Source organism: Elephantulus edwardii, unplaced genomic scaffold (assembly GCF_000299155.1).
Source record: "Elephantulus edwardii isolate Elephantulus edwardi_28Jun2011 unplaced genomic scaffold, EleEdw1.0 scaffold00015, whole genome shotgun sequence".
Lineage (NCBI taxonomy): Eukaryota > Metazoa > Chordata > Mammalia > Macroscelidea > Macroscelididae > Elephantulus > Elephantulus edwardii.
Window position 1 is genome coordinate 1,361,274 of NW_006399765.1, and position 23,219 is coordinate 1,384,492.

The 23,219-nt window shown below is 45.9% G+C and overlaps 1 protein-coding gene across 1 annotated transcript in view; it reads right to left on the minus strand.

Annotated features, from left to right (window-relative positions):
* Positions 1-23,219, minus strand: part of TGM3 (transglutaminase 3) — a 50,086-nt gene that overhangs the window by 10,587 nt on the left and 16,280 nt on the right. The window contains exons 6-9 of the mRNA XM_006881670.1: positions 22,930-23,107; positions 22,713-22,848; positions 6,487-6,590; positions 4,215-4,460 (exon numbers count right to left, since the gene is read on the minus strand). Of these exons, the coding sequence (XP_006881732.1) occupies positions 4,215-4,460; positions 6,487-6,590; positions 22,713-22,848; positions 22,930-23,107 (664 nt within the window). The remainder of the gene's footprint in view (positions 1-4,214; positions 4,461-6,486; positions 6,591-22,712; positions 22,849-22,929; positions 23,108-23,219) is intronic.

The window sequence follows — 23,219 nt, forward strand, 5'->3', positions numbered from 1 at the left end:
GTCTCTGTTTCTATAGGGACAGCACCACCTATGAGCTCTGGAGGCCAAGTGGTTAAGGAGCTCACTGGCTATCTAAAGGCAGGCAGTTCGAGTCCACCAGCGTCCCATGGCAAAAAGATGGGCCAGTTTCGCCTCGGTGATTTACAGCCTCTGAAAACCCACTGGAGACTATGAGTTAGTTGTAACTCGATGACAATGAGCTGTTTAGTGTTTAATCAAGTGGTCTGGGAGTATTAGGAAGCTGGAAGGAAAGCATGGTCAGGACCAATTCAAGGCTCCCACGTGGCCCAGTGATTTGCTTAATATGTCAATTAGGCTAGAATTTGTTGTTTCTTTGGCAAAAAGGTCATCCATGAGACTCAAAGAACAAACAGAATTTTAAAATAAAATTGCTGTTGTTGTGTACTGTCAAACTGACCCATAGCTGACCCTCGGTGGGTTTTCAGAAGCAGTTAATCACATGGGAGGAGATTGCCCATTCTTCTCCCACGGAGCAGCTGGTGGCCTCAAACCAAGTGCCTTTGGGATTGCAGCACAGCCTCTTGCTACTAGGTCACCAGAGCTCCCTTAAAATAAGATTAGAGCTGTTAAAAATTTTAGAATAGACCAAAAAGTTTAGACTTAGTCCACAGGCAAAAAACTCAAAGTGACCATTTCAGGGTTGATTTCCTTTTCCAAAAAGCCCTTCCACTCGTTTGTGCCATTCTAATTTGTCTCTAAAGTCACCATGAGAGTCACCAGTGGCCCTTTTGTCTGTGTCAGCTGACGAGATCTTCCCAGGGTTAGTATGGCTCCCGAGTTATAATTAGTGCAAATTATTGAGAAACGTCAGTTTTCACATGAGGGCTGAATTAAAGGGCAGGTTTTCTGCCGTGACTAAGGTGCTGGTGCCCATGAAGGCGGTGGCGTAAACAGCCCACAGAAAGGGCTCAGGCTGTGCCCTGAAGCTCCTGGCTTCGTGGCACCGAGCTGAGTAACTGAAGGGCAGGTCTGAATCAGCAGTTCACACACAGCCCCTGTCATGACCTGGAGACCGAGTCAAGGTCAAGGGAAAAGGCTGACTTTCCAGGAATGAAAGATGATCGTTTTATACCCACACACCTCACTAATGTCCCCACCTTATGGTGCCTCTGCTTATAAGGCCCCAGATAAGCTACTACAAGCACCTGACAACTTAGCTAGTCCTTGCTCATAAGGTGTGAGCAACACTGGCAGTGACATTGACTGCCAATCCACCCAAGTCCTTCAAGACTGAATTAAGGCCTTAAGAGAACTGGTCCAGGCCACTCTGGGGATGAGAGAGAGGCAGACAGGGGATCAGCCCCTAGTTGCCCAGACCTTAAATCTCAGGCTCCTCCCACAACACCCTTCTGACAAAGAGGCTTGTCCATTACCAGAGCTGACAGTTCCTGGTGGGCTGCGTCTTTCCATTCCCGCTCTCTCTCGTCAGTCCACACCCAGAGCAGGTGTCTGTGCAGAAGCAGCTGAGCCTTCCCTGCCCAGGATCTCAGAGCAGGTATGTTTGCACAATGAGGCTCCGAGCCCGGAGCCCAGACACCTATGTAGGTCACCTGCCGGGCTTACTCAACACGCCACTTCCTGCTCCTGTTTTTCCCTCTGGAGCTGCTGTTGCAGGGAGCGCTTAGCAACACATTTTATGAGCTCCTCCTCCCTCAGGTGCTCCGAGACAAGTTGGTATCAGGAGGTAAGGCGTGCCAGACCACAGTGGGCAAGGTGCTCGGCCTTCCTGTCATGCCAAGGCTGGAGCACTGTCAAGAGTCCTGCAGGGTCCCCCAACTTGGCTATGGCCATCATAGCCTGGACTGCTTGACTGGCACAGGCTGAGCCCTCAGGAGGCAGGATCAAGGGGGGAGAGAGACCCAGGACGCAGACCACACTCTGCAACAGTCACCTTGGGAACCATTATTCCAGTGAGGCTGCAGATGTGCGAACTGATAAGTTATCACTAAGTATTAGGTCTGCACTGTGTACCAGGTGCTGTACTTGGTTGGCACTTTGTACACAATTGTCACCAAGTTGATTCTGATTCACAAGGACCCCTTGTGTGTGAGAGTACAGTCATGCTCAATAGGGCTTTTGGTGGCAGATTTTTCAGAAGCAATTGCCAGTCCTGTCTTCCTAGGTGTCTCTGGATACATTTATTCATGCAAATGTGACTCCAGACAGGTGCTGCTAGTCTCATTTTGCAGGTGATCAGAGACAGTAAGAAACCTCCTTGAGGTCACTCAGTTGAAAGTGCTGAGAGGGGCGTTTAACCTTTCCTAGGCTATTTGTTTGCTAGGAACCCTGGTGGCATTGCATGCAGCATGCTGGGCTGCTAACTGCAAGGTTGGCGGTTTGAATCCGCAAGCTGCTCCTCAGGAGGAAGATGGGGAGTCTCTTTCCATCAAGGCATACAGCCTCAGAAACCTGATGGAGTGTCACTGTACGTCAGATGGACGATATTTTGGTTTGGAGCCCTGAGCTTGTCTGTACATCACATAGCTGTTGAAGGTATTTTCTTCCCACTCTCCCGGAGCCCGGGGTCCTTGAGGACAGAGGGCCAGTTTGCATCACTCTCCACTGCAGGCCCCAGGCCAGCAGAGAGCTGTGCGTCCAGGGTCTGCTTGACTGAGAGAAGGCCTGCCTGACGTCAACCTCGGCACAGGCTACAGAGCCCTATGGGGGCTGCCAATCTCCCTCCCCAGGGCCATGCTGTAAACGTCAGCGATGCCCCTCCTGGCTCGGAAAGGCCACTCACCTAACTGGGACCTGACTCTTTGCCTGACTTTGCTCTTTGATAAGATACAACTGAGGTCACAAGCTGGCCAGGCCTCATGGCTGGCTGTGGGCACCTGGTTGTGGCCTTTCCCTGGCCTGGTGAGGACTGGCAGAGTTAACCATTTCACAGCACTTACACTCCCACTCACTCATTGCCGTCGAGTTGGGACCGAGTCAGCACTGACCCTCCAGTGGGTTTTCTGAGTCTGTAAATCACACAGGAGGAGATTGTCCATCTTCTCCCCATGGAACGGCCAGTGGATTCGAACCACCAGAGAGGGGGCACCTTTGGGCTAGCAACACAACTCCCCACAGACTAGGCCCTGGCAGTTTTTCTAAGCATTTCAGAGAGAGTGAAATGTTGGCCAGATGACAGACTGGCTGGAGCCTGCGAGAGAGAGCTGGTGATCACAATAAGTTATAAAAAGAAACTTTCCCCTCAAATGCAGAACTTTTGTTGCCACTAAGATAAAAATATGGAGCTGTGGTGGTGTAGTGCATGATGCATTGGGCTATAACCCAAAAGATCAGCAGTTCAAATCCGCCAGAGGGAAAGAAAGACAATCACCTCCAGTAAAATACAGACAAATTAAAAACCCAGTCACTGAGCCAGAGCCCACTTGATGACAGCGGCTTTGGTTTGAAATAAAGACACCTCCTGGCTCTGATGAAAGGCTTGGAAAAGGAGCAGCTGGTGTCTCTGGGTAAAGGCAGGCCTGTGGGCACCACTCGTCCTGGGGGGTTCCTCAAATAAAACCAAGATGATGTCAGAGGTTCCAGGGAGCTGGGCCGCTCGCTGCCTTGTGGCAGTGTCATGCCTCATCTGGCCTCTTGCAAAGCCTTTGAGGTCCATTACAGGTGAGGTCTAGGGGCGTCTTTGTTTATTTCTCATTTTGGTTGATGTTTCCTGCCTAAGGTCCCTCACAAAAAGCCAACTTTCAACCTAAGTGTTGGAGGACAAACTCCAGCACTGAAGGAATCTGTAGAGACTTTAACAAAGAAAATTGTGTGGCCACTTCTGCTCTTGTCACTCACGGGGTCACCAGGAATTGGAACCAACATGGTGGCGACAGGTTGGTTTTGGTTTGGCCTGAGTTTCCCAGAGGCTGTGGGGGCAGCAGGCTTAGGTAGAAACGTCTCCTGGAAAGTCTCTGTGGCCTCCTGTGGGCGCAAAGTTTCTCCCCATGAGGCGGGGTCATGGCGCTGTCACACCAGCTGTTCAGGGTGGGGAGGGAGCCAGCTGGCAATGGGACCTGCACCCTGAAGCGCATTTCCACCTGCAGACATCTGTCCCCGTGGGAAGCAGTGTGGGGAACTGGGCATCAGGCACTGGGAGTTGTCCTCCTGTCCCTGCAGAACTGGCCGAGGGCTCAGGAGACCTGGAGGAGGCCGGTGCTCTCGCCACCCACCTGTCCAGAGTGGGACTCCCCTACCTTCTGGGTACTTGTATTTCTCCGTGACGTCCATGCGCGAGTTGCTGCCCACGGCCTTGGTGCTGATGTACTTGCCCACAGAGCGTGGGTCGGAGGAATTCTTCTTCTGAGAGTTGGTTCTGCTGTCAATGATCCAGGTGATGCGGTCAGCATTCACCTCGGCAAAGACGAAGGGCATGTCGAACTCCTGGTCCAAGTCACCCTCGCGGACTCCGATCACTGAGGCAGGGCCGCACTGGAACACCCCTGGTGGGTAGAAGGCACACTGAGAACCGCCTGCTCCTGCTAAGGGCCTTCCAAGACCACCCCGGCCACCCTGCCTCTATCCCATCCCAAATCTGACCAGTGACCCCCACTTCTTTGGTGCTTGGCAGAGACTCTCCAGGGCTATTGCTTCCTGCAACAGCATCCTGGCCAAACTCCCATCTCGCACTGGGGAGTGGACGACCCATCTCGCACTTTTGAGGGTTGGATGACATCCACGCTGACCGACTGCCTGAAGCCTGTATCCCAACAAGGGAAGGCATCCTACTCCACCCTCAGCCGGCTGCCTCTTTTCTCTCCAGGTTATGTTCTCCTACAAGGCTCATCCCTCCAGGGAGACTTCCCTGAACCGTCAGCCCCCCAGAATCTCTTGCTCCCCCAGCTCTGACCATCTCCCTCCCCTAGCAGCTCAGATAGGTGGTTTCATACATGAAATGCTCAGCTTAAAAAACAAAAGAGGAGGGATGCAGAAGAAAATGAATTATGATCTCATCTGTGTTTACTTTTCTCTCTCTCTCTCTCCAGGACTTTTCATTTTGATTTCCCTCCAAGACCCTCAGAAGGACATCTTGATATTGTGACACATATATGAACATTTTTATACTATTTGATATGAACATTTTTGAAATATATATACAAAAACATATATGCAAATTTACACTTTGATATTGTAACACTTTTATGAATGCTTTCCTATTGTGACATATTATTTAGAGAGCTCTCCTGGCCTGATGGAAGGAGTTGCCAACCCTAAGACAGGTGGTTTGAATTCACTGACTGCTTTGAAAGACAAAGATGGGCAATCTCCGCCTGTGGGGTAGATAGCCTCTTAAAACCAACTGGAGGGTCAGTTGTGAGTCAGTTCCAACTTGATGGCACACAACAACAACAACAACAACAACACTTACCCTTACTGTGTGCAATACTTCCTGATCTTTTCTTTCCTCTTTTAAACATTGTCTACCTTTTCTTGTTTTATTTCTCAAAAGATGGCCATAACTCTCTGACTTGATTTTATAACCATTTAACAGGTATAGTTTTAGTTTTTTTAAAATGTTATTTTATATTGGTTTGCTTACAAAGTTTGTATACCTTGTTTCACACTATTCTTCATTCACATTCTGTTTCATACAACCATTCCTATGCATTATATTTTATAAAATTAATCATTATTGGACTATGCCCATCATTAGTTTTAGCTTTTTAAGAGTAAGTGTCACCAAAAAGTTCACACAACAGTGGCCTAGGAAACATCTGAAAAGTTGCACTCCCTCAAAAGCCTAGAGACCTGGAAAGCTTTTTTTCCGGTTGAAAGATGAGGGGGTGGATGGAAATAGTAATTGCTAATCTTTTTAGGACCATTTGGATATTTTAAAAACCATGGGCATAGATTACTTTTATGATCACTCTTTTTAAGTTTGAAAGAAATAGTTCCACATGAAAGGGACAGAGAGAATGGACTTTAGAAGTCAGAGGAGACAAGGGTCAAGGCATCCGAGAGGCCAGGGGTGGGAGACGAGAGCCTGGAGCACAGGCCAGGCCCCAGGGAAAGCTCAGCTCAGCAGAAGAACCACTGGGCCATGAGAAGGAGACAGAGAGTGGGAGGCCCGGCTGGCCATGGAAGGCCATGAGAAGGAGACAGAGAGTGGGAGGCTTGAGCTGAGTCAAGGGATCTGGCTAAATCCCAAAGGTAATGGAGGATCGGAGGCCTCTGTGCTGAAGGGACAGGTTTCTAGTGGTGGTTCAGGAACAGCATTGCTGGCAGTGAGTGGCCTTTCCCCTGGCTGCCTGGCACATGCCAGGGCTGCCGCCTCCACAGTGCAGGCCTGGCAGCCAACGTGGGCACTTGTTTCAGTAGCAACTTGAGCCAAACAAAAATAGAAGGGGGAATCTCCCTTGAAAATATTTTGTCTTAATCCCACGTGCATTCCAGGAGTCTCCTGGATCTCTGCGTGTGACACAGGACAAACCCAGAGAAGGCGCAGCAGCCGGTGGACAGCGGGCTTACCTTGGCTCCGCTCCTGAGGAGTGGCGTCCAGCACCTGCCATCCGCTGTACATGGGGCCCAGGTCCGATCGGGTAAACCAGCCTTCATTCCAGACGTGGAAGTTCCTGAAGACAGAAGCACAGATTGAAAAGCCTGTCCACAACCACACGGTGGTGAGCAGCCAACAGCACACCTCTGACCTGATCGTCCAGCGGCTTGATGCTCATGTCTGGCCCAGCCTTTGTAAGCATTGTCTCATTTAAGACCTCATAGTGCAAAACAACTACAAGGTATCATCTAACTGTGGTAACAATAGCAAAGTTCAACAAAGCAACAAACAACAAATGCTAATGAGGTTGGGGAGAGATTGGGAGCCTTATTCGCTGCTGGTAGGAGTGTAAAATGGTGCAACCACTATGGATGGCAGTTTGGTGCTTCCTCAAAAAGTTGAAATAAAATTACCATTTGACCCAGCAATTCCACTACCAGGAAAATATCCTAAAGAAAACAGAGATGTCACCTAAACAGACATATGCACACTGCTGTGTTATTCAATAGCAAAGAGATGGAAACAACCCAAGAGCCCATCAACAAAAGAATGGATAGAAAAACTATGGTATATCCACACAGTAGAATACTATGCAGCACTGGAAAAACAAGGAACTCAAAATATTAGACAACATGGGTGACCCTTGAGGACATTATGCTGAGTGAATATCTTGGCCACAAAAGGACAAACACTGTACAACACCACTGTTAGAAAATAGGGCTGACATGGGATTTGGTGGCAGAAAATGGAAAGCAAAGAAAAAGATGGGATAAATAATGAACACTGCATTGGAACAGCTGAAGCAAAGAACTGTTTAAAAGGAATATATGATGAGGCATTATTTGTATGACAACAGTTCAGAATAAGAGGTGCATAGCAAAGTGGACTGGGGGATGGGTGGAGGCAGGGAGGAAATTATGCAACAATGAATGAATTTTTTTTTTAAGTGAATAGGGGGAGGATAGGGAGGAAAATACAACAGTGAAGGAATGAAAAATCCAACTTTTCTGTAAAGTTTTGTTAAAATCACAATTAAGAGGAAAAAAAGGGGGGGAGAGGGGAAGACCTCATAGCACAATGAGATAGAGACCATTTTTATCCCCAGTTTAGAGAAGCGGAAATTTAGAAAGGTAAAGCAGCTAACAGTGGCAGCTACTTTTTTTTTTAAAATAAAATTTATCTTTTAAACTGGATTATTTACAAAGTTTGTATGCATTGATTTTTCACACTGGATCTTCCTCATTTCCTTTAACCACCCCTCCCTCTACCCATCAAATTGTGTAACCCTGTGATTACACCCCTTTCCCCCCCCCCCCCAGTCCCCCACTCCTCCCCCAGGCCCCACCTATCCTCATCCCTCCTCCCTCATGCCCCTCCTTGGATCCTCATACAAGCTCTACAATAATGGTCTTATACAGGTGAAAAGTTTTTTACTTCAAAGCCTCAGCCTTCCACCGCTGGGCTTTCCTGCCACTGTGAGAAGGGATACTTGTGGGTTTGATACAGTTGCCTGGAAGGCATCCGGCCCTCACTTCTCCATCCACGGAGGAGAGTCTGTGTAGGGTGCAGCTGGAGTGACAGGTCTGGAGGAGACTCTCAGACTAAACATTTTCTGTCTTTTCTTTCCCTTCCCATGCCATCTTGTTTTATTTCTTAAAAGGATGGCCGTAACTCACAAACTTGAGTTTATAACCACTTATTGGGTGTAGTTTTGGCTTTTTCAAAGCGAGATTCACCAAAAAGCCTGAAAAGCAGTAGCCTAGAAACATCTGAAAAGTTGTACTCCATCAAAACCCTAGTAACCTAGTAGTAGTAAGCTTTGCTTCTGGTTGATAGATAAGGGGTTGAGGGAAATAATAATTGTTAATCTTTTTAGAATGGTGGAGTCAGGATTGAGAATTATCTCTCCTAGCCCTCAAAGTAAATGCTCTGGGATTCCCCTTCTTCTCAGTGTCAGCCATAAGTTGTTATGATCCACACAAATGCCTTTGCCTAGTCAAGAAAGCATAAATACACATTCTTCTGGAATTCTTTACTTGCAGCCAAGATCCATCTGACATTAGCAATGATATCTGATGCCATGGCCTCTTCTAATTCTGGCAGTTCCCTTTCTATGTACTGTTCTAGCCATCTTTGAATGTTCTTCAGCAGTATTTTCTTGCATGTGATATTAGTGATATTGTTCGATAGTTTCCACATTCAGTTGAATCACCTTTCTTGGGAATGGGAACAAATATTAATTGTTTTAATTAATTAATTATGCCCATGCAGAATCTATACCTGGACCAGGAGGCGGCTGTGCGAGCTGAGTAAATTATTTGAGAAGCTGGACTTTGTGAAGAGGAGTGTGGCATCAGGATTGGAGGGACACTCATTAATAACTTGTGATATGCAGACGACACAACCTTGCGTGCTGAAAGTGAGCAGGGCTTAAAAGCACTGTTGCAGAAAATCAAGGAATGTAGCCATCAGTATAGATTGTGTCTCAATAGCAAGAAAAAAAGATTCTTACTACTAGACCTATAGACAACATCATGATGGATGGAGAGATTGAAACTGTCAACAGCTTCATCTTGCATGGATCCACTATTAACACCTTTATACCAGCAATGAGGAAATAAGGAGACACATTGAACTGGGAAAATCTGCAGTTAGGAAACTCTCCAAATTATTGAGGTGTAATGATGTCACTTTGAGGACTAAGGTGTGTCTGATTCAGGCCACGGTCTTTCCGACTACTTGCTATGCATCTGAGAGCTGGACAACGAATAAGAACGACAGAAGAACTGACACCTTTGAGCTATGGTATTGGAGAAGAGCACTGAACATTCCATGGGCAGCCAAGAGAACAAACAGATATGTCTTGGAGAGGATGCAGCTGGAGTGTTCTTTGGAGACAAGAATGATGAGGCTTCACCTCACATAGACCTCACATACAACTCATATACTTTGGGGATGTTGCTAAGAGGGACTATTCCTTGGAGAAGGACATAATGTTGGGAAGGGTGGAGGGTCAGAGAAGAAGAGGAAAACCCTTGGCCAGGTGGATTGACCTGGTGTCTGCTGCAATGGGCTTTTGTGTGTCAGGAAGTGTTAGGATGGCACAGGTTAGAGCAGGGTTCAGATATTTTGTTCATAGGGTCGCTATGTTATTGTTGTCGTTATGTGCCGTCGAGTCGCTTGCGACTCATAGGGACCCTATGTACAACAGCCCTAAACCCTGCTCTATCCTGTGCCAATCGCACTGCCTCCGACTCACCCATTCCGATTACCCCAGTCACTGAATCAATCCACCTCATAGAGGGCTTTCCCCTTCTGTGCCGTCCCTCCACCCTCCCAAGCCTGATGTCCCTCTCCAAGGACCTGTCCCTCCTTACAACATGTCCAAAGTATGTCAGATGAAGCCTCAGAATCCTTGCCTCCAATGAGCAGCCTGGTTTAACCCTCTCTAGGATGAATCTGTTTGTTTTCTTGGCAGTCCAGGGTACATTCAATACTTTTCTCCAGCACCACAGCTCAAAGGCATCAATTCTCCTTCTATCCTCCTTAGTCATTACCCAACTCTCTGATGCATAACAAGTGATTGCAAGGACCAGAGCCTGTATCAGACACACCATAGTCTCCAGAGTGACACCATTGCTCTTCAGTACCTTGGAGAGGTCCCTGACAGCAAACTTCGCCATCCATCCTGATGCTGCCAATTGGTCCAGTGGTGAGAATCTCTGTCTTCTTGACATTGAGCCTCAATTCATACTGAAGGCTGCAGTCCTTGACCCTCTGCAGCAAGCATTTCAGGTCCTCCTCAGTTTCAGCAAGCAGGGTTGTGTCATCTGCATAACTGTATGAAAAGGAACTGGCAGACACGGAAGAATTTAATGAAATCACATATGAGCAAGAGCCTATGGTGATGAAGGAAGAAGTTCAAGCTGCTTTGAAGGAAATAGCAAAAATAAGGCCCCAGGAATAGATGGTATACCAATTGACATATTTCAGCTCACAGATGCTGCCCTGGATGTGCTCACCAAGTTGTGCCAAGAAATCTGGAGAACAACCACTTGGTCAACTGACTGGAAGAGATCTATATTTGCTTCCATTCCAAAGAAGAGTGACCCAACAGAGTTTGGAAACTCTAAAACGATATCATTGATTTCACATGCAAGCAAGATTCTACTGAAGATTATCCAAAAACTACTGGAACAGCATATCAGGGTCGCTATGAGTCATACTTAATTTAATGGCACCTAACAACAACAACAGCCCTCAAATTAAGGGAGCTCTGGTGGCCTAGAGATAAGAATCTGTGCTGTAATCCTAAAGGCAAGTGGTTCAAATCCAACAGCTGCTCTGAGGAACAGGGATGGGCAATCTCCTCCAGTGCAATTAATTTCCTCTGAAAACCCCCTGGAGGGTGAGCTATGGGTTGGTTCTGACTCACCGGAATATAATAACAATAATTACAGTCCTCAACTGGAGCTCTGCTGGCTTAGTGGTAAGGAGTGGTGCTGCCAACACAAAGGCAGGCAGTTCAAATCCTTCCACTGCTTTACAGGAGAAAGGTGGACAGCCTCTTTCCATGCAGTTTATAGCCTCTGAAAACCTACTGGAGGGTCTGCTATGATTTGGTTCTGACTCAGTGGCTCCTAGTATCGATAATGACAGTCCTCAAATGGGAGCCTCGGGTGATGTAATCTGTGGAAGTTGTGCTGCTAGCCCAAACTCTGGAGGTTCAAATCCCCCAATGGCTCTGCAAAATAAAGACGAGCAATCTTCCTTCTCCCATGCAGTTCACAGCCTCACACACCCACTGGAGGGTCAGCTGGGTGTTGGTGAAGGCTCCACAGCATCGAGCCCGAGTCCTCACACGCCCTTCGTCCACGGCATTGCTATTCGTCGTGTCTGCTGTCGACAGTTGTCTTCTCTCCTCTCCTGCTCTCGTGAGCAACAGCCAATCAGCCCAAATCAGACTCATTCCATCCCTTGATTATGCCTCCTTTTAATCCTCTCCCCTTCCACTTCGGCTACATTAATAGCAGCTTTGGCAGTTTTTGGTTTGACTTGAAGAAAATATGAGATCAATACACATTCAAGTTCTATCTAACTTGAGAAACAAAATTTCTTATACTTGTAAAGTGGAAAAGACTGTTTTAAGCAGAATACCAACTTTGAGTCACAGAACAAAAGACTGCTGGTTATGACTAAGGAAAACTGTTAAGCATATATTGTTGTGTACCATAGAGTTGGAACAGACCCATAGCTAACTCTCTGGTGGGTTTTCAGAAGCAGTTAATCACATGGGAGGGGACTGCCCATCCTTCTCCCTCAGAGCAGCTGGTGGCCTTGAACTGTGTACCTTTGGGATTGCAGCACAGTTTCCATCAGCCCAAAATACTAATGATTGGTAAAGTGGAGTTCTGCTCCTGGAAAGAACAAGTAAGTTCTCTACAACTGTATGTGTCTGCAGACAACAACAGAAAATGCTGAACAAACAAAACCAAACTCCAAAAATTGTGACCTGAGGGCTCTGAAGAGTGAGAAAAGCGGTCAAAATGTGGAGGGAACAACCAGCATGGGCTGAGTTGCACTTTTTGTGACTTTCTTATGGACAGATAACTCTCTCTCTTTGTAGTCAAGTTGGAACTGACTCATATCTGATCCTTCTCTGGGGTTCAGAGGCCATAAATCACATAAGACATGGTAGGCTGTCTTCCTCCTGGAGAAGCACGGGTTGGTTAATTCCAGTTTCCAGAGAGGCGCAACCTTCAGGTTAGCAGCTACGCCACCAGAGGACAGACCACAGTTGTGGTGGTTAAAGTACAGGGCAGTTGTCAGGACAGGAATCCAGAACGAAGGCTGCATAGTGGAGTGGAGTTGGGGGGAAGGACTGTATAGCAATGAAAGGATTTTTCTTTTACTTTTCAAAGAGAAGGACAAACTGGAGGGGAGGGTGGGCAGGGTGAAAAGTGCAACAATGAATGAATGGAAACCCAAAGTCTCTGTAAACTTTCATGAAAATTAATTTTTTAAAAAAATGTACAGGGCAACAAAACCAGACAGCCCAGCATTTCTAACCTGCACTACAGGGACAGAGTCTGGGTAAACTGGGGTTACTAGAGTGTTAAGGGGAAAATCCTAGATCAGAAATAACTCCACAGAGGGAACTCTGGATTCAGACTTTGAAGCACATATGTAACAGCTTACTAAACAGAAAAGACTTGAACTGAGTGAGATTTGAGCTGCTGCCTATCACAGATAAGATGAGAATTTTCCGCTTGTTATTATGCGACATCGAGTCGCTGCAACTCCTAGCAACCCTGTGTATGAAAGCTCTGAATCTTGACCTATTCTGAGCCAGTCTCACTGACTCCACACACCTAATGCCACTGCCCCAGTTACCCTGTCAATCCATCTCATCCAGGGTCTTCCTCTCCTGAGTTGTCCCTCAACCCTTTCATGCTTAACATCCTTCTCCAAGGACCCGTCCCTCCTGGTCACATGCCCAAAGTATGTGAGAAGGAGCTTCGAAATCCGTGCCTCCACAGAGAAACTTGGTTTCATCTTCTCCAAGACAGATCTCTTTGTTCTCTTGGTGTTCCATGGTATGTTCAATACTCTTCTCCAGCACCACAACTCAAAAGCATTGATTCTTCTTCTACCATCCTTAGTAATTGTCCAGATCTCTGAGACATGGCAAGTAATTGCAAAGACCATGGCTTGGATCAGGTGCACCTTAGACTCTAGTCTAACATCATTGCTCTCTAGCAGTTTGAATTTATTTATTTTTTTCCCCAATTCGAGTCTACCTAAAATATCTACCAGTCACTCCAAGCAAGAAAGATGGACAGTTTTCTCTCACATGATTAACAGCCTCAGACGCATGCTGGAGGGTCAGTCATGAGTTGGTTTCTACTTGACCATGATGAGAGTGAGAGAATGATATGTCCTGAAGGGAATCCCTAAAAGCACTACTCTCCCCATGCCAATCACTTTCTCTGAGTTTTAACGGCTTTGCTTACTCTTCAGAGCCTACAGGCAGCCATTTTGTGTGCGTGCGTTTGTGTTTATAGATAGATTCACTCACTTGCTGCCACTAGAACTCCTGATAAAATATTGTTAAAGTACTGTTGAGTCGGGACCAACTTACAGCTGATCTTCCATCAGGTTTCCTCCCTCAGAGCAGCTGGTGGATTCAAACCGTGTGCCTTTGGGTTGGCAGCACAACTCCTTACCACTAAGCCACCAGATCTCCCTTCTGATAAAGCAGGCTACTAAAACAATAGAATCCAGATATGCCAAATGTCCCAGACACCCCAAATTATATCACATTCAAAGAACTGGAAACCGTGAGTTACCCTCAATAGAAAAGACAAGTAACAGGTCAAATGCTAAATTAACCCAGACACTGGGATTATTAGACAAGAACTTTAAAGCCACCAGAACTATGCTCACTCAAGGGGGAAGAATGCTTGTAACAAATGAAAAGGAAGTAACTCATAACAAAGTAAGAGAAAACATAAAAAAAGAACAAAATGATAATATTTAACCAGAAAAACAAAACACCAATACCTGATTAAGAAATTAAAATAGCAGCAAGCGAGAAGCTAGAGATGACAAAGGAGTCAATAGACTTGAAGAGAGATGAGTAGAATTTATCCAATCGGAAGATTTGAGAGAAAAAAAAATTTTTTTTAAGAAAATCAATGCAATAGGAAAAACATGCAGTAGATATGCTAGACAGCAATTTACTATGACTAATGCTAGACATGCTTACAAATCAACAAGAAAGAAAAGCTATGTTTGGCTTTTGTGTTTAAAGTCAAACACTCCAATAAAGAGCAACAAGCAGGGAATTTTTATAAGCAATACAAATGACCGATGATCACGAGGAAATAGTTTTAACCTTACTGACATTAAAAGCAAATTAAACTGGCGAAGAGATACCATTTGCATCTATCAGACTGACGAAGATGAAAGGAGAGGACGTGGCTCATTGCTGAACAGTGTGGCGGGAGGAACCCGGTCGGAGGCTGCAGGCAGAGGAAGCATCAGCTGGCGTGACATTTCTGGAGGCTGAGCTGGTACTGAGTATCAAAAGCCTTTAAAAATCTCCATACTCGCTGGGCCAGTAATTCCACTTCTAAGAATTTTGACTAAGGAAAAACTCATGTTAACACACATTGATGGGTCTAGAGGGGTGTTTATGCAGGACTGTTTTAATATTGGAAATATTGGATGAATTATGGCATAGTTATACAAATGTAGCTATCAAACTGAACGAGGTAAATCTAGTGTGTTGTTGTGTACTATCAAGTCAGAACCAACAATAACTGACCTATAATGGATTTTCAGAGGCAGTTATGGCACCGGAGGAGATTACCTATCTTTTTCCCATGGAGCAACTGGTAGATTCGAACTGTGTGCCTTTGGGATTATAGTGGAGCTTCTTGCCAGTAGGCCACCAGTGCTCCCTAAATCTAGCATAGACATGGAAAAATGGCTATAATGATGTAAGAAAATAAAGTTAAAAATTATACCTATAATTTTGTTATCTATCTAGCCATCCTGTTGTTCCTGGTTGGCTCCTCCCAGGGTCTTGGGAAGTTCTCCTTGCCAGAAGGAGCATGGTGGTGTGAGCGCAGGAATCGTGGCAAGCTGTTGGAGTCAACTGCTTTTCTGGGCATGTGTTTGTTACGTGCAGGTTTGCTCTGTCTCCGGGAGCGAGGCTAGCCAGCCTGGGCCTAGGCTTTGAACCACGAGGCGGCCTTAAGCCCAAAGACCACTCGGGCCTGAGGCCCTCGGGCCAGGTTCAAATTGTTTTCCTGTCAAACGTTCTTCTAGGTGGTATAGCACTGGTCTGTGCGTTGCTGTACAGAGGTAACTCGTGTTTGCTGTGATGCTGAAGCCTGTGACAGTGATGTGCCAATCTTGGTAATGGGTACCCATGGTGGACAGTGTTGGCTGGAGCCTCCTGACTAAATCAAGCCTGGAAGCAGGAGCAGCATCCACTTCCGAAATGGCTTGCCTCCAGAAACTCTATGTACAACAGTGCTCAGGCCGTTCGTTCATAGGGTCGCTATGAGTTGTCTACGACTCGATGGCCCCAAACAACAACAACAACATCTAGCCATCCATCGTCCATCCATCTATCTGTGGAGCTTTGGTGCTGTAATCTGCAGGGACTTGTGCTGTGTCATGAACCCCAAGTTTCAAATCCATCATCAGCTCCAAGGAGAAAGACGGGCCATCTCCTTCTGTGTCTTTTACAACCTCAGAAACACAAGATCAGCTGTGAGTTGATTCTGACTTGGTGACAATGACTTACGCATGTGTGTATATATAGTGTACTGATCTGACTTTAAAAAGTTAGATTTTACATAAATCAGAGAAAGACTTAAGATAGATTTAAGACTTCTGAAAAACCAGCTGTTGAAAATCCTATGGAACATTGCTCTACTCTGACAACGTGGGATGGCCATGGACTAGAATCCACTTGACAACAGCTCATAGTTAAAACCTTTCAGGAAGGCAATGACAGACAATAGACACCACCAGCCTTAAAAAATGGTTATTCTTTTGATTCAGGATATGCAGTTACTATCTCTTATGATTAAGAATAGGTACACTCAAGTCTAAATATAAGAATGCTCACTGTAAGGGTATTTAAAATCCCCAAAAGGGGAGGGTGACAGTAAGAAAAAATACTATGGTCCAACCACACAATGAAAATGAAAAACCATATTTTACATTTAAAACCATGTTTTTGATGATTATTCAATGACATGGGGGAAATGCTCTTAATATAATGTTTAGTCAAAAACATACATGACTTGGCCTCCCCTCCATATTTCAAGGAAGGAGGTCTCTTTGGGGAGATAACTTTCTAATAAATATATCTGTTATTATTTTGCCCTCAAAAGTTTTTTTAAAACCAAACCAAAACAAAAAATACCATATATGATTCGTTCAAAACTGTTTGTGAAGTGGCTGATTACCAGGTGTGGGAGAAAGTGGGATGCATCTATTATACACTGTCTTGCATGCATGTCTTCTAAGATGTATAATTTCACCTTTACTGAGCAACAAAGAGAAGTTTGAATAGAAAACCATCAACTGTTAAATTTTAACAATGAAAATGATGTGAATTTGAGCAAATGGGAACAGTGGGATTACAGATGGTTTTTCTTTTTTCTACATTTTGAAACTTCTTGTAATTATAAAGTCAAATCTTCATAAAAATTGCCTTTGGAGACACCCACAAAGTATTTTTGTGAATGAGTCTGTGGGTGGCTGGAATTCCCTGGGAAGAAGGCAGAGGGAGTGTGGGAGGGGGGACACCAGGTGGGTGACAGACGTACAGGAGGGATAAGAAAGTGGCAAACAGACCAAGTTCCACATCCTGTTTGAACGTGACAGAGAACCCTGGGGGAAGGGTAGGTCGGTTGAAAATTGGTAAGTAGCTGTGTTTTATTATTTGCCGTAGAAGAATTGAAGACAGAAATGATAACAAATGTGTCCAAGTTCCTCCTTTATTGGAGGCCGGCCACTTCATATACATAGTTTTTGTGATGAGTGTACCTTTCAAAATGCCCGAAGGCACTCCTATGGAAATTCTACGTTGAGTTTCTGTTTGTGTGTGCCCTGCTCCCTCTACCCCTCTGGGTTCCATTCTTATTTTGGGGGCTTTAGGAGTAGCAGCTGAGAAGCGCCTGCTGTAGGTGTTCATGGAAAGATACAGATTGCTACCTTTCCTATTTACCAACACCCAGATTAATCTCCATGCAATCTCTGCAGTTGATGAATGGTTTACCTAGACACAGCCACTGATAAGCTTATCTTTGAATTCGTAGCCTTGGCTGGATTCATAAACAGCCAGAAGCTTCTACCTAGAAGGTATCTCTAAGCCCCAACCCTTCCACTAGTAAAATCCTGCTGATTTGGCCTAGAATCTTGGCCACACCCACATAACACAGAACATTGCCTGGTCCTGCGTCTCACCCCCCAGAAACTGAGGATCAAACTCTTGTGATCCTTGCGGTTCTATCGCTGTATTTTCAGAAGTAGATTGCCAGCTCTTTTCCCCTAGTCTATTTTAGCCTAGAAACTCCACTGAAGTCTGTACATCACAGGAACACACCAGCGTCCACTGACAGGTGAGTGGCGACTGAGCTTGAGGTACATTGACCAGCAATCGGACTCAGATCTTCTCCCCACAGGAAAGAAGAATTTTATCATTGAACAGCCACTCCTCCCAGTTCAAAGACTCCCTCCCAGAAGTCTCTCCTGACCTGCCAGCCGTCTGTCCGTCTGTGCTCCCTCTGAGACGTGACTCCACCTAACCCATTATCGCCAATCTGTAGAAGCTGCTGTGAGCAAAATCAGCAAGGTTTCTGCATCAGGCTCCTCGTGGGGCTTGGTGCACATTCCGACACACGGCGGGTGCTTAATCATGTCTGTCGAAACAGATTGTCCTGCGGCCCCGGCTCTCTCTGAGCTCGGTTTTTCGAGCTCACTGCGAGTCTGAGCAAGTTGCTGTAGGTAGACTGGGGCTGGCTGAGCCTTAGCGGGGACAGCTGGTGTTGCTGGGAGATTGCAAGAGGGGCTGAGGTGTGGGTGCTACAGCTGGCCTCCAGAAACACTGGCCAGCCCCACCTCCCTGGCCACGGGGCTGGGCAACCCTCAGTGTCTGCCACCTGGGAGCCTGGGAGTGTTTCTAGAGTCAGTTTCTAGTCTGTGACTCTAGAAACCTGGGAATCCAGTCAAACGGAATAGGGAAGTAAGCCAGCAACGTCAAGATAACAAAAAGCTTGACCAGGCTGTTCCAAATCATTTGTTTGCTGCTCCGTGATGAAGTGGGCCCTTGAGACCCTCTTTTTGAGTGATTCTGAATAAAAGAAACGTTCAAACGGAGCACTCACAAAGCATCCTGACTCTGAAGCAGAGAATGAACACTCCAGAGCGTTGTACCTCTTGCCAAACCATTGGCATAAGCAGAATAGTTTAAAAGAATATTTATCTCACAGCTGTGGTGAGTGTAAGAAAAACCCGAGGGGTGGGGGTGGGAGGGAGTCATTGTGTTCCCCTGATCTTGTGTGGTGTACCATCGAGTCAGAGTCGACCCTTCACCGACCATCCAGTGAGTTTTCAGAGGCAGTTAATCAAACAAGAGGAGATTGCCCATCCTTCTCCTGCAAAGCAACTAGTGGATTCAAACTGTGTGCCTTTGGCATTGTAATGCATCTTCTTACCACTAGGCCACCAGAGCTCCAAGGGATCCTAACCTAACCCTTCATTTTACAGATGGGAAACTGAGGCACAGAGAAGTTAAGGAACTCCTGTAAGAGCTTACATCCGAGTATCTAACTGTCTCTAGCTGCTTGCCCTTCTTGGGCTGTTCGCTTCTCTCTGGGCTCTGCGTCCTCATCTTCTTCATTTTATAAGAGCAGGTCTCTAAGTTCTCACTGGCCCTGCCGTTCTTCAACTTTGTAAAGTCCTGCAGAAAGAGACCTCTGTTCCACTTCTAGGGTGAACTCCAGGCCTCTCTACCTGAGCAAGTTCTCAAAGGGTTCTTTCACCGAGCTCCCTAATGGACAGCACCCAACCCACACCGAGCCCTGGCTGCGGTCCAGCCAAGCCCCTTCGGGAATTCTCAAGGAAAGAATTGTCATCAACCATCAGCTACTAGGAACACTATTCTCTGGTGTCTCTATGATGCTTTATAATTCACACAACTGCCCGAGTTCAAATCCCAGCTTCCCCACCTTCTGGTTCTGGAAGCTTGGGTAAATGACTCAATCTTTCTATGCCTAATCTCTTTGACTCTAGAATGGGGTGATAATAATAGTGTCTATGGTGCTCTTAGTGGAGTGTACACGTAAGCACTTTGAATAGAACCTGGCACACAGTGATTGCTCAATAAGTTATTAGCTGCAGCTGCCATTATTATTATTATTATTATAGACTTTCAGATGCTTGATCTCACTTGATCTTCACATTGTATTATTTCTGGAAAATCTGGACAAGGTTCTAAAGCCATTAACATTTGGAACATGCGGAGTTTTTCTGTCCACACCTAAGTAATAGGATGCTCAAACACCCTTATAATAATAGCAGGTTAGTCATTCTACTCTGGGCAGAAAATGATTCGCTTTAGGTCTCATAAGGGTGTGAGGAGGGAGCTCGGGTGGTTTAGTGAGTAAGGAGTTGTGCTGTCAATTCAAAAGCAGGAGTTCAAATCTACCAGCTGCTCTATGAGAGAAAGATGGGCAATCTCTCCTCTGAATCTCAGGCTCTGAAACCCAGCAGAAAGACCAACTGTAAATTAGTTCTGACTTGACAGTACATCACAACAACACCAGCAAAAATCAACATGGGTGCCAAGAATGTAAAGGGATGGTGTGGTCCTTTTGTGAAGGGGAACACTTAAAAAAAAAAGAAAAGAAAAGAAAAGTGGGAGGGTTTAGGGCTGCAGTGAATTTAAAAATCAACAACAACCCCCCAAACCACAAACTGGTAAAAGAATTAAACGAGAATCTAGTGTTACATTTCACTGATGGAGAAGTTTGGGACCAGAAAGGGGGGGGGCGGCACAGTCCCCCAGCAATATAGTGGTGGGGCTGATACTCAGGGCTCCCTGACTTCATGCAGTCCGCTGCTGGTTCTTGTTATAGGTTCGTAGGAAGCAGAACAGGAATGACCATCAGCTCTATTTCCCGAGATGAGTTCAGCAAAGGTCAGCAGGATCAGAAGGGCGGGGGTCATGGGGACGCTCAGAACAATCAGTTTCTGGCCCTGGCATGCTCCCACCAGAAATGGCCATGGACCCTTCATTCTGGAATGTCTCCATTGCCCAGACTTGCCTCAGAAATTATCAAATTTAGAAAGAATTACTAGGTTGATGTGGGTAATAGTCTAAATTGGTAAGTAAGAAAAGTAGATTTTAATTTCATGTTCCATTTCAGAGCCCTGCCTTCTTGCCTCCAAGAAGTCCCTTCCCTGAACTCCCACCATGCCTACTATTCAATCAAATGCCATCCTGTGCCCCTAAGTGGCTGCCACCTATGGTTTGTCCCCTTCTCCAGTGGTATCTAGTGGGCAGGATAATCACCAAAAGGTTACACTAAAAAGGAACCCAAAGACCAGCCAGCCACCTCTTCCACCTGAGGAAGGAATGAAGGCACTAGCAGAGGGAGGAATTAGGGAAGGAACTAAGATAAGGAAGTAAGGAAGGAGCAAAGATAAGGAAAGGTGCTGCCCCAACAAGCAGGGAAAGTTACGAGGAGACTTCAGACACAACAACAAAAAGGGAGGTGAGGGAACCAGCCAGGAGAGGAAGGACACCTCTTTAGAAGAAGTTGACAGTCGAAACACTCTGCAAGAAGCAATACGCTCAGACAGTTTAACATGTGTAGATCGAGAAAGGAAATGTCCAGATAAACTTTTGTTCGCCCATTATAGCCTGGAATCCACATGACTTTGAGCCACTGGTGTGACCTTCACTTCCATGAGAGGGAGGGAGGGTGGATGCAGTCCTGATGTTGGCAAGGCGTTCTCTTGTTTATTCCCTAATAGCTTTTTCTCAAGGTGGGCTTCCTTTTCTTCTGTTAGTTAGTCTAAGCACGTGTTAGAAAAGTTAAACTTACTTATCTGGAGATAATGAAGAATATTGCCTCTATCTCAGAGTTGAGGAGGCCTGCTGTTGCAGTGGGTAAGCACTCCACTGTTAACTGAAAGGTCAGGAGTTTGAATCCACTAGCTTCGCCAGGAAAGACGTGGCAGCTTACTTCCATTTAGATTACACGCTTGGGGATCCCATGGGGCAGCTCTGCCCTGTCTTGTCTCATCAGATGAGTCACAATTGTCTTTGTGGCAATGGGCTTGGTTTTAGGTGCGGGGGTCTCAAAATTGAATATCTGGAAATAAGGTGCTAACTCTTAAAAGGTTGTCTCACCCAGTCTGAGTGGTTTTCGTTTTGAAAAAAAAAAGTTGTCTCACCACATATGTATGGGTGAGCTATTATGTGTGTATGTATCCTCTAACATGGATTAAACACTTGTTACAGACATGCATGTATGCATGTGGTACTTTATACATGGGCACACACAGCTATAGATGTGATTATTTTCACTTGCCATCTGGTAAGAGCTTGGCATCTGGTGTAACAGTCAATAGCTGTAACAGCATCTATTTTGTATTTCATATACTGCTATAAACAGTTATAGGTAGAGGTCTCTAAGTTTTATATAACCTACTTCCAGCTCACACCTATTATAAATTACGTGTGCGTGAATACAAATGGCATAGTTATAATTAGAGATATATATGCACATTTGTATCTAAAGCATCTTACTTTTAGCTGGGATCCAGTATACACTTCTAGCTTTCTATTCTATCAACCAATGAACATAGTATATATATATATATATATATATATATAAAGAAATGTGTGGTTTTGGTGTTTTGTTTTTTTTTTTTAATTTTCTTGTGTGTACTGTTGAATTGAATCTGACCGGTACAAGAGGAGATTGTCCCTCCTTCTCCAGCGGAGCATCTGGTGGATTCGAACAGTGCACCTCTGGGATTGCAGTGCAGCTTCTTGCCCCTAGTCACTAGCACTCCCTTGGAAAGGTGTTTTATAAAAACTCTCTTTAAGAAAGTGCTATGTGATGCTTGAAATAAGATGAATTTTTTATTTCTTACTAGAAAATGAGTAACCTTAATATTCATAAGGGGAGCATTCTCTAGAGGGAGCTGGAGTGGCTTAGTGGGTAAAAAGTTGCACTGCCAACCCAAAGACAGCCAGTTCGAATCCACGAGCTGCTCCATGGGAGAAAGATGGGCATTCTCCTCTTGTGTAATTTATAGCCTCTGAAAACCCTCTGGAGGGTCTGCTCCATGTGAATTCCATTTCTACAGCAATGAATAGCAGAGTAGTTTATCTCCTAAAGTTGTCTGGGGTCTAGTGGACCCTCTGAAGATCCAGGGCAGTCTTGGGAACCCATACCCCTCACTGGTGTTGGATCACTCCACTTAAGGCAAGCTAGACGGACCCCCCGACTCTGGTCTCCCTGTGCTCTATGGGGCACCGTCAGTGTCTCCATTCTAAACCATGCATTGTTACACTGTTTCCAACTCATGTTTGAAGCTGGGCCTCAGGAGAACAGTCAGAACAAGATGCTCTAGGTCCAGGGAATCAGATACTCACCACACGCTGTCACTGCCCTTGTCCAGGGGGTTTCCCATGGGGTCATAGTAAACATCAACGCTGAGGTTTCGGTCGGTGTCGTGAGCCGAGTTGAAGTTGGTGATCACTCGAGAGGGAATCCCAAGAGCCCGCAACACTGCAACAAGCCAGGGTCAGCCTGAGGACTCGGGCCGCGGCCTCCGACCCACTAACGTGACAGTTCATTAAAAGTACCTACCTGTATTGAGGGTCCCAGCAAAGACCCAGCACTGTCCAAAGCGCACAGGTGTGAAGTTGGACCTCTTCCACTCCTTCAGGATCTCCACGCTGCCGTTCCAGTTCCTGGGGTCCAGGCCACCCGCATAGTTACCACTCCAGTTCCCAGCAAGCACACCGTTGTCGTCATTGCTGTTGACCTGGACAGGAACCCCCCACATGGATCTGCTCAGACCTTTCCCACAGAGAGCATAGGAAGGGCTCAAGGGACAAGGTGAGGGGTGGGGGCGGAGGCCAGGGAGCCACCTAACT